The sequence below is a fragment of the Botryllus schlosseri genome, chromosome 4 (assembly GCF_051294905.1).
Source record: "Botryllus schlosseri isolate E-star chromosome 4, Bs_hap1, whole genome shotgun sequence".
NCBI lineage: Eukaryota > Metazoa > Chordata > Ascidiacea > Stolidobranchia > Styelidae > Botryllus > Botryllus schlosseri.
This window is the reverse complement of record NC_137239.1, coordinates 16,236,171-16,248,789: the sequence shown is the minus strand read 5'-3', so window position 1 is coordinate 16,248,789 and position 12,619 is coordinate 16,236,171. Positions and strand designations below refer to the sequence as shown.

At 39.8% G+C, this 12,619-nt stretch overlaps 1 protein-coding gene across 1 annotated transcript; it reads left to right on the top strand.

The window, feature by feature from the left end:
- The first annotated feature begins 561 nt into the window (after positions 1 to 561).
- On the top strand, positions 562 to 12,097 carry LOC145438218 (protein SLC31A2-like). The gene is made up of 4 exons (XM_080315611.1): positions 562 to 1,795; positions 3,261 to 3,368; positions 4,941 to 5,096; positions 11,078 to 12,097. Exons 1-4 carry the CDS (start codon positions 1,787 to 1,789, stop codon positions 11,180 to 11,182), a joined length of 378 nt encoding a protein of 125 aa, XP_080171737.1. The 5' UTR covers positions 562 to 1,786; the 3' UTR covers positions 11,183 to 12,097.
- Positions 12,098 to 12,619: the final 522 nt, after the last annotated feature.

Sequence of the window (12,619 nt, the reverse complement as noted above, 5' to 3'; positions counted from 1 at the left end):
GTTGGAGCGTACCACATACGGTACTCGGTACCTTTAAGTGACCTTAAAAACATGGTTTAGCGACCAACTAACAGAATGCCAATGGTTGCCATAACCACTTGTTTAGTTAGCGAAATACCAATCTGCCACCTTCTGACCCATTATTACTCCCCTGATACGCGATTAGTTTGTTGCGTCCATGGTTCTAACAAATTCACGGCATTCCGAGTCACTCCGAGTCTGAGTAATTCTAAGAAAGGTCGCGTCCAAGTCCAACTCATAATTTTCAGTCACGAATCGTCTAAGGGTCAGGTTTTGTCATCATGAATGGGAAATGTGGCGAAATAGTGAATCTTTCACTGCATATGGTAGCGTTTGCAATTGATGCAATAGTGAAGTTTGCGGAATAGTGAATACCTTCAGACTTTCGGAGCAATTTAAGAGGGAATTTTCACTTTATAACCTCAAAAGATATGTGACACTTATTTGTTGTCAAATTATTAAAAATCTAAAATGTCGTCGAGGGCCGCACAAAATGCTCTGGCGGGCCGCATGCGGCCCGCGGGCCGCGTGTTTGAGACCTCTGCTCTATGCGGTCTTCAGACTTGCAGGCACAGTGCGTAATGCATATGAAACTAACTATGATGCCTTTAATATGTACCGTTGAAGCCGGTTTAAGACCTATGGGTAGCGATCTAATTTGATACTTGGTGATGTTGAGTCGAAGGCAATTTCAATGACTTACATATCTAGTAGCCCGCCGGCGGCCAGCACTACAAGGTAGCGTGGAGAGAAAAACGTTGGGGTTGAGTAAGTAGTCATGCGGTTTCTTGGCATGTTCGTGGGTCGAAACACAACACTGTGAGACCTACTGCCTAATTACAAATAAGCTAATAAATATGAAAGGCGGAATTGACATTTTAAAAGCAAGGTATATCGATTTCGGCCCCAAACCTCCTATGCGTGCGCCACTGCATACGACGTATAACCAATACAGTCACAATTCGACTACTGATCGGGTCAAATTGCCTCCAAGTAATGATAGGCAAGAGAGGCTTGTCAACACAAATCATGTGTATGAGCTGCGTGAGTCATGACGTCCAGGGCAACCCTGGTACTGGTTCAGGGAGCCCCTGGTGGTACACGAAACACCGGTTAAGAACCACTGGTCTAATGTCGAATTGAATAATTTGTCCAATGTCCAGACAATCATTTATTTTCGAGAAATTTATAATTACGGAGAAAACAATTAATCATCAGCTGACAAGTAAAAATCTTCCGCATATTAGGGCGTATATACCAAAATGATTACGAAGAAGTGAACATTTCAAGAAATGAATTTCGACTCAGGTCAATTATGACACTCCAGTCACTTATGGGAATAGTATACCTAGTTTAGGTTATAACATAAGTGAGATATCTCTTCGGATCAGTGCCAATATCCAAAATGTATATTGCGTACATGCGGTCTGTAATCAAAACTAGACACCAGTTCATTTAGCTGTGGTCGTCAAGGTGTGTCATAGCAAATAGATATCGTATTTACGATCGCAGCGGCAATGACGTTGTCAATGATTGCTACTATTCCGCACTCGGTCGGTGAGTTTATTAGCCTACATCTTTGGAAACAAGGAAACATACGAGATTTATCTCCACCACTGACGTTGTGATAATTAATCGCATTTGCCTCGAGGAGATAGGATCATAATGGTCATGAACAGCTCAGGCGATGGAATGATGTCAATGCCGATGTATTTCAGCAACAGCATGCCGGTAATTGTTGTGTTCAAAGGCTGGACGATATCTGATGCTTCAAGTGAGTAACATAGATTCATAAGATCTAGAATTTGCTTTGCTTGGGTGATTCGAATATAACATATACGAAACTATAATTTGTATTGTAGCGCTTTCCAAACGATTTTATCGGCATAGAAATGCAACTTGACTTCCATTCCATGCCCCTGAACGCAATAAAGGGCGCAATCATTAATCTCGCGGCTGGTATAGGCTTGGTGATTGGCAGAGATTTGAGAAGTAGGAAATACTCACGATCATTTCTAGAGATTTTCAAGGAACGTAGAATTTTCATGACTCTGCTACATTTCATTCTGGATCCTGGATGCACGGTCATTTGAATTGCATGCTCACGGCCACAGTTTTCTTTTACTCGGCGACCGGCTACTTGCCCCTGATTTTAATAGAACTGCCGTTGGTACACAAAAAATACCGTGTCTTTTGATTTGTCCTGCTCGACGTCGTCTTGGTGAATCTGCTATTTCCAGGAGGACAGTGAAATTTGCAATAACTTTCATGTGTCTTCGCTGCGCCCAATTTGTGAACCTCCGATATATAGGCAATTACGTACCCCACAAAGACAGTAAATTGCTTGCGATAAACTTCTTTCTTCTTCTGACAGTGGCAATGAGTCAATGACGCTTCATATCGAAGAATATATTCAAATCCTTAATCCTTGATCTCGGCGATGTATCATACTCTTGCTATATTAGCAATAAATGCCGAAGTTAATCCTATAAATCTATTTATTTTCATAAATATTTGGGCACTGGCGGTACATATTTTGCTACTTCAATAGTTCTGCAATCGCAACATGTAGGCTATATATGTAGGTATATGGAGGATTATGGTGCTTATTAACTATGACCTTGTCCACTAAGCCTAAGTGTTGTAATTATGTGCGATTTCCGTGCACAGAGTTATTTTACAGCATTATAGTTGCTTCTCAGTTAGGAATCCATATTCAATCACTGGTAACATAATGTAGGGTTTGCTGAGAGTAGCGATACAATGTCTATAGGGACATGGTTCCGTTGTGCTAAAATATTTCAAATAATTTCGCTGCGAGTTGTACCGAGTAAGCTGCATTGAAGTAGGAAATACTCCACCGACTCCGTCGCTCCACATGTTATACATCGCCGAGATTCTTTTCAACGTGCCGTATCAGTATAGGTGATTCCCTTTTCGATAGTCCCAGTGGCTGCGAGATCTCCTGTGTGGCGTGTAGTCGTTTATAGAGGATGGGACCAATCGCCACATGTACTACCATATCTTAATTAGTTACTAAGCCCTTTTTTATCACAGCATTGGCTGGTTCGTGTGTCGGTGTTGCTATAATGGGAATCATCTATGAATTGATAAAACGGTTTCGCTACATGCTCACTGAATCTTATTTCAAGGATAATAAACGCTACCATCAATCACAGGCATGGTATCCTTTTTATATCGTGTGATTAATCTGTTTCAACTAATAATTACCCTCGCAGATTGCCGTGGCTCCTGACGAATATTCGAGTCGGTCAACCGATTCGCATCGCAATTCCAGACACTTTTGGTTCATGCACCTTTTGAACAGTGTTATATTCCTGATACAGGTAAATCATACTAGATTTCCATTCATATTTCGATATGTATTACTAACACAAGTACCAAACAAAACTCATATCGGAGATATGTACTAGCGCGTATGTTCGTCATCGAGAATGGTGCACTTTGCTCGTTCAGCGCGTCATGTTTTCTCAAGATGTGACATTAACTTTAACACGTTACGAGTCACACTTAGGCTACCTGTTATTAAACATTGGATATGACTCGGTCTCTTTGTTTTTTCTGTTCGCACTTTTTGTTCCGTATGCATGAGGTAAACGAATCGTTATCATTGTGAAAGTGCAATATCACCCTTCGCGGTTCCTGTGACTTGTCAATTATTACGAAAAAAAGTTCGTCAAGACTTATGTTGCATATTAGCCTATACCAGTGGTCGGGAACCTTTGTCATCTGAAGAGCCATGTTAACCCTATATTTTCCATTTTAACTTCCAAAGAGCCATACTAGACAATCGATTGTTACGTCACAATCAAAAATTCATGACGTTATGGTAGTACTCATTCGAACTCACCACATGGGATTCGTCGTGGGCGCCATATAAACTCGTAGGCTACTAATCATCCCGTGGTAGCGCAATTCATCGTAAATAGCTCAGAATTTCTAATTATTGATATCAATCTCAAAAAATCTAAATATTGAGCGACTTCTCAATCCAGCGGTAGAACAAAGGTTGCACTGCACGCCTACATTTTAACGGCAGTATTAGAAAGCTACTTGCCGGCATTCCAAACATTACATTCTCGGTAATGTCTATTCTCGATGGTGTTCATTCTCTGTAGTGTCGATTCTCGATAATGTCCATTGTCGGTAAAGGCATTCTTGGTAATGGTTTTCTCGATGTTGACCGGACACCTTATCAATTTGGACGTTGATAGCGAAGCGTTGAGTCAAATTTGGATTTGTAATTGGAATGTCACTTCAAGGCGGCCCATTTCTCGGCGTAGATCAGGAAGACAATGTGTATTTAAAAACTAGATTGTCATATAAGTCATGTCTGCTATTCTCTTGATCAACCAACATATGGTGCAATCCAAGACTACGCAGCGTGCGATGCCGGTATACATCGAATTCGCGAGGGAGAGAGAGAGAGATATGATATTCTTTTTCGCCTGCACCATCGAGATGGTTTGACGACGGAGTTGCGATACGGCCCCATGAGGTCATCTAGTCTGCGCCCCCGTTTTTTTTTCTCCTCCATGCTATCCGTGATTGCTGAGCGCCTAGCAGGATAGCTGCGAATACCAATTTTCGAGTCTTTGGTATGACCCGGCCGGGGATCGAACCCACGACCGCTCGAGAAGCCGGACGCATAACCATTACACTATCTCGCTCGGTTGTGGCAATACAATTACTATGATATTATAAAATGAAGATTCAAAAGGAGACTACACTCTGCGTTACGTTAGTCACGAATCCTCATCACGAATCTCAATGAGAAGTATTACGCAACAAGTTGTCAAGTAACGAAACTTCGCCGTGTAAACACACTTCTGAGATGTGTATTGTCTGATTCGGGTCGATTCAGGTCGTCCAGTTTACGTTATGAAAATTCGTTGTAGGTTTTCACCAGCTACATGTTGATGCTGATCGTGATGACGTACAACTATTGGCTTTTCATTTCCGTTGTGGTGGGACTCGCATTCGGCTACTTCCTTACTCATTTCGCGGTCGTCTGTGTCGAACGCAACTGGAAAAAGACCATGTCCAGCCCAGAGGCGAGTAAACAACAGAAACGTTTGGAATATATATAGCGTAATGGTGGAGCGTCAGGCTTCTTGATCGGTAGGTCGTGGATTCAATCCCCGGCCGGGTCAGACCAAAGACCTGATTAGTAACTCCGGTATCCATGACTTCTCCGCTTGACGCTGCATTACCGGCAGGGTTGCAATCGACAAGGACCCAAAAATAAGGACAGTCGAAAAGTTTAATAAGCATTATAAAAGCGTTTTCGTACATGCTCTGTGTTAGTTGAAAAAGCGCTGTTTCCTGTGGATTCCAGGTTAATATCACAATACCATATTTTGGAAATCTGAAAAGATGACACTTTTTCAAAATTGCAATACCGGAGGTAAATCTTGGGAAAAAGGTCAGCTTTCCGGCTTCGCTTCCGAAATAGCCGCCGGAGCGTTACTTCAGTGCCGATTTTGTGTATCTCACTCGAATTCTACCCTACATTTAAACAAAAAAGAGGACAAAATCTCAAAAAAGAGGACATTTGGGTGTCCTACGAGGACACTTTTAAAAAAGTCAAAAAAGAGGACAAATCCTCTTAAAAGAGGACGTATGGTAACCCTACATAATTGTAAATATTGCAATGTGCGAAACACTTGCCGTTCAAGCTTCGTTTGATACCTTTGAAAGCTCTCATAATCGTCACGATTATACAATGTTCCCTCTAAGCTGCGCACGTGCGCAAATGCGCAGTGCTGACACGGTCTCTGCGCACAGAAAATCTAAGTTGCGCAAAAAAATCCGAAGTGATGACCTTTTTTTAGTCGTTACGCACTGTTGTCCAATGGTCTGCGCAGTGTGTTGGTGAGTGTGCGCAGACTCCTCAAAATTAGAGGGAACATTGGGACTCACGAAAAACGTTTTTACGCTTGCTCATTATAACTAATCCAATTTAGCCTTATTAGTAGCCGAAGCTACATGTGCAATATAATTTAGATAAATTTTTCTCAATGATTTATAGCTTTACTACTTTTTAACCAAACTGTCGACTGCAGTGCTCCCTTGTTCACAACGCAATAAATGCGGCCTTCCCCACAGCTTATTCGGATGTAGACTGAACAGCAGAAACCTGGTACTGCTGTTTATTGCTAAAACGACGTGCGATAGCTTGGTACAGCCGAACTACTATACCACTCACTGCCGCCATATCTATCATCACCACTTAGAAGTCAAATCATGTGGTGTGTACACCACAGGAGTTCCTTTCATTTATGGTGTCATAAAATCACGACACAAAAGCATAATTTTGGTATATCATGCAACACGGATATACCAGGCGAAAACGATCGAAGTTCTGTAGTTGTCGGAAATAAGACAAAACAAGGACGCGAGTCGAAAATAAGGACATTTCTTGAAAAGAAGGACGGTTGAGTTTTCTAAGACTCGGCCTTTCAAAATAAGGACAAATCTTAGAAATAAGGACGGTATTGCAACCCTGATTACTGGGATAGCATGCAGGGATGGTGCAAGACTTAAATGCCGTAGAAGGCTATATCTGTACCTCCCTTGTCCAGCGGTATATGCACAAGCACATCATGCACTCATGATATGCATATGCATGCACAGATCGTCTGTACGTATATCATGAGTCGGTGTATATGCCGCAAAATAGCAAGGACAAAAATACACAACGTCCTATTGCGTGTAAACCCAGGCTGTTTCTGCCCGTCACCTACGTGGAAAACTTTTCGGAGGCAGCGGAAATATACCGCTCATTTATCTTCGTTATTCATGTCAACAAACAACAGCAGGCGCTTAATACCGGAGTCGCATGGAAACAGAAAGAATCACGGAATCACAGATGGAGGTTGAAGTACAAGAAGAGGTTACTAAAGTATAGCCATACTTGGTGCTGAAGTAGAAGTAGAAGTAACAACTTACATTTCTACGCAAGTGCAAATAGATGTAGCGGTTACTAAGTAACGAAACAGTAAGTATTATATGCTCAGTTTGCCTGGAAATTATACAGTAGAGGCTATTATGCAGAAGTAGAAGTAGCTTAAATCATACCCACTTGAGTAAGTAATACTATAGTAGGCAAACCCTACTTGGAGTACTTTTATATGTGTTTCTTTCTAACCCCCTCTGACTAAAAGTGCAAGTAACGAGGTTAACTGCACACTGTGGATCAAGTGGTTCTCAACCTTTTTGTATGTCGGAGCCGCATTTCAAACTTCAGAGTACGTATGGAGCCGCATGAAAACACTTGAATATGCTACTTATAACGAAAATTTAGTAGCTAGCCTACCTTTCGATCTCACCAACCAGCTAATTCAAAAGCATGCACAATACACTTAGACTTCATAGATTCTATATCGGTTATTGTAGCATTGATATATCTAGATTGGCGAGTGCTATACATTGAAATAAACTGAAAATGCATATCATTACTACAACATACTATTATGTCGTTATGTGATAGCACTTCATACATTCCAGCCCTTAGTGCACAAGTTTGTGGAGGATTATACTGAGTAATATTGGATTGATATTAGTAAAATTGTGCCGAAAGTTACTATTTGCAGACACGCTATATAAAGGTCTATGACCAGCAGAACTCAAGATGTATCCTTTTCTGCGTCTGACGCAGTGACGCTAGTCTGCAATAATTCCCTTTCTCGGTTTCAAAAGCGGTCTTAATCAGCTTTAGACATTACTAATATGCCTTATTTTAGCATTTATATACAGGAATTGAGTATAACTATGTATAGAAATAAACAGCAACTGTCATATATAGATGTCGATCAGAGTCGCAAGAAGGCTACCCCCATGCGGTTCTGAGGGCCGCGGTTGGGAACCACTGCTGTGGATAATGCTTGTCTCTTCCATATCATAAAACGAAGCTATAGTCATACTGAATCCCGCATCTAGTATTAGTTTTACCGATTCGAGGCTATTAGTGAGATGTGAATGTTTCGAGTACTGGAATTATATGCTCCTGGACACAGTCCGTTATTTTATCAACGGTAAATTAAAGTTTCGATACCAAATTTTCGCGGCGGAAGCATGCAAAACCTGTTACGAAACTCTGCATACGTTGGCAGAAACGACATTTGTTCGAAATATGATTGGGCCGCAGCATTGCCATAAAAGCTGTATGTGATATATGTGACCGAAAAATACCAAATTGTCTTGAATGTACAGTAACTGAGATAATTTCATTTGCAGCTGCATAAATGGTACATATTTGAACTTTCCAGGCCATGCATAAAGCTATAGCGTCATAATGAGTGGCACTCGAATATTTGACCCGACTTGAAGCCTAATATTCAATTCGTATTCGAATCAACTAATACACGATCCGGTCCAGTTCTGGTAGTAGTTCGAAATGATTTTGTCAGGGTTGTAACCAAGTCACACTGTTCCGAGTCACGAGTCCATCTTAGTTTTGTGGTTTTGACTCGAGTCAAGTCGAGTCATTTTCAATTCATCACCGAGTCGAGTCCGAGTCCAAGTCACCGTTTAAAGGGTCAAGTCCAAGTCATAGTGTTATGACTCGAGTCCGAGTCCAAGTCACAGTATTGAAGTCATGTTCGACTTATGTTTTCAATCCTGCTTGGGTGATATCGAATTCCTTGCTTGCCAAACATTGTTATTTTGTCCCTATCTGAGTCTTGGCACATGTTTATTTAGGCAGATAACGGACAGTTCCTGGCCTCATTTACCGATGCTACAGATAGACGAGACATACCGCCAATATGATAACTTTACTAATCCTAAAATATAAAAATCAAATATATGTCTTGTCAGTCTGATACATCACAAATACAAGCATTCAGTTTTTATTACGAGCACATCGACGACAGCTCACAAATAGCTTATAGAGAATCAACGAATTCATGTCTACATATACTATCCGATAGAGAACCAACGAATTCACGTCTAGATACCAGCTGATAGAGAATCAACAGATGTATGTTTCTGTAGAGGTACAGTTTTTCTTTCACGCTATCAGGTGGTTGCCTAAAAAAAAGGTTGACTAAAGAATAGGTCAACGATCCTGCTCAGCTCCCGAAATAGCCGCTGGAGCTTTACTTCAGTGCTGATTTACTGTATCTTAGTCGAATTTGCCCTACATTTACCAAATATTCTCAAAAAAGGACAAAATCTTAAGAAGGAGATGACTTGTTAAAATTGTTAGATTGCCTAAAAGTACTTTAATTTGGCTCAATTCAAACCTGTAGAAAGCAATGCTATGAGATAAATGTTTTGAAATAATTACAAATAGAGACTTTCGAATTTTACCGGCTACCTCATGAGATTGTTAGATTGTGTAAAAATATGATTCATAGCAAATTTGGCTCAATTCCAACAAGAAGAAGCGAAGTTATTAGAGTGGAATATTTTGGATATGAAAAAATAGTCGGCTTACTACTATAGTATGTAGTTATATTATATGAAAGAATTTCCCTCTAAAAATACTCCATTTATTTTGAAATTCAAAATTTTCTCCTCTCATATCATTGATTCTACTTTTCAAAATTAAGCCAGATTCGGCGTTCTTATTATGCAACATATTAATTTCATCAAAGCTGCCAAATAGAATAAAAAAGGAGTAATTTTTGAACAGCCCTATTGTACAAACATCACACAACATTAGCCATTCATTAGTACTCACGTGCACAATGCGCATACCTAACAAAACGCCAAATGGACGGGGGGTATTGAGTGTTTTCACAGACAGCAGATCAAATCAATGAGTTACATTTCAAAAATACTAAAGTGGAAAGGAAATCCTCGGATATGTTAAAGCGGCATGGCCTTAAAATAAATCCACATCTACTGAATACACGTTTCACTGGCGCACTAGATGCAGGAATTGCCAAGCATCTTTGAACCACACTGAAGAGCATTGGATACTCATTCTTTCTAGTCGCTCAAAAATGCAAAGAATCACTACCTTCAAATCTACTCATGTGCTTACAGTCTCTTCCAAGTACTTGACCATCTGAGTCATTTCATTGGCTCTAAGTAAACGTTGCTTCGACTGATTGCTTGTATAATTGAAAAGTCTTGAGTACTTAGATTGCGGAGGATCTATTACCTCTCATAGGATGATTTTGTACAATTCAATATGCATTGCTACTATGTACCATTGTATGTTCTTTTTACGGCGGCATATCTGATATCAGACGAGTGCAACATAAGCAGTGATGACAAATAGCGATGTCGGCAGAATTCGTCAGATGCATTGATCTAACCATTACGATTTCCAAATTTCTTCATCTTCAAGTCATATAAAATAAGCCGAGTCAAACACTTGGATCGAGTCATGCGTAATGACTCGAGTACAAGTCGAGTCAATCAAAATATTGACTCGAGTCGAGTCGAGTCATTTTTCCATTTCAAGAAAATGACTCGAGTCAAGTCGAGTCACAAAAAACGTGACTCGAGTCTGACTCGAGTCGAGTCATGACTCGAGTCATCACAACCCTGGATTTTGTTGCATTTAAAACAAACGGTGTTTCAAATACTTTGTTTAAAACATGAGTCAAATTTGTTTTGCGTCGTCTTTGAAGACATCTCAACAATTTCATGGGGTTGACAGAAAAATATGAATTTCTTTTTAATTTTCCCTAATAAATTAAAGTTTTTAATTGGATCTGAGGAGTCTTATACTTAGTAGAATTGAACAAAATTTGGTGTGAATCCTTTTTTAGGGTAACCCGACAATTTAATCAGTGAATGGCTGAAATCCGTGAAAAAAGTTATTTTTGAACAGCCCTATAGTGGTCATGTGTTAGATGTGCAGTTTGATGTGTGATGTGGTTGATTTTTCTTTACGTGAGTCATAATAATTCACCTCCATTCATATATTCCACACTCCAAATTTACTTGTTACCCATATTAAATGTAATCTCTTCATTTTTCATTTCGACTCATAGAAATCGATCAAAACAGCCGTCTTTCTAATGAATATAATTACAAGCCGAATATTTAGAAAACATACCATCTTCTGTTTCAGTCTTGCAAATTGTCAGTCATGGAGACCGTCAACAACGTAATAAGGAATGAAACAGTGATGGCAGAACGCGACGATACTTCAAAGAACATTGTGCCAATGGATTGAATATCTAATTATGCCCAGTAAAAATAACTGAAATTCATATATATAACTATTAAATAGTATATTCATATTGAAATGAACCCGAATATTTTCGGCTGACACTCGTCAGGGGTAATCGTCAGCAACTAGTAGAGAATTGGAAAGAACATTGTATATCAACAATCGTATCACAAAATATGACGTCACCAGCATGAAATTTCGAATGAGAGAGCGTTCAATGTACTATTTTTAGGTGATACACGAACTCCTTTTGTTGACAGAGTTTTGGTTGATGAATTTCGATAAAAGTTGATTCCAAGGCACACAAATGGAATTGTGAACGGCCTCGACCTACGATTCGAGGATTTGATCGAGGATTTGATCGATCAGCATCAAAGGCCATTAATTCTGCCATCGGCAAACATCTGTTGGATAATCCGATTTGTGCGAATAATTATCGAGACGACCGATTTCGAATCGTAGGTCGAGGCCGTTCACAATTCCATTTGTGTGCCTTGGAATCAACTTTTATCAAAATTCATCAACCAAAACTCTGTCAACAAAAGGAGTTCGTGTATCACCTAAAAATAGTACATTGAACGCTCTCTCATTCGAAATTTCATGCTGGTGACGTCATATTTTGTGATACGATTGTTGATATACAATGTTCTTTCCAATTCTCTACTAGTTGCTGACGATTACCCCTGACGAGTGTCAGCCGAAAATATTCGGGTTCATTTCAATATGAATATACTATTTAATTGTATATTGAAGTTCTGTACCTCCAAGAAGCTCTTCAAATATATATAACAGTAACAGCCGATTGTAGTACATCTAGATTCGTTAATTTTCTCTCTACACATAATATAATAAGCTATTCGCAAAACCGTATCAGGTTGCCGTAAATGCTATTTATGAATACATGTACTGTGTCGTGTGCATTGTATTTATACTGTAGCTAGGGTAAGGTATCGGTAAAGCGTAGAAAGAGGTAATATGTAGGGATGGTGTGAACGTGAGGTTCACGTTCGCGTTCTGTGTGTGAACCTCGGAAATTTAGAAGTTCGCGTTCACAACAGAACCTTGGTAGGTTCTGCACTGTGAACCTTTTGGTAAATTGTAATTTTCACTCCATTATAATCTTTGGCTCAAATTTATTGCATTTCATCTGCGGGCCACTCCATGCATGGTGCTGGCAGCATAAAAAATCAACACTAAACGAGCATGTACCATGCATCTCGACAACCTTGAAAGTTTTACTTGCTTTGTTGCAAAATTTTCTCGGCATATCCAGCTTTCCGTTTGTGAATATTTAGCGACTCTCTGCTGTGAGCTTGACCCGCAATCATACAACATCACGAGCGATATACGTAGTCAGCGAATAATGCTTATTCAACCAATCAATGACATTGATATCGTCTTATGATGTAAAAATCGAACGGACGTACGGGGTCAGTCTGG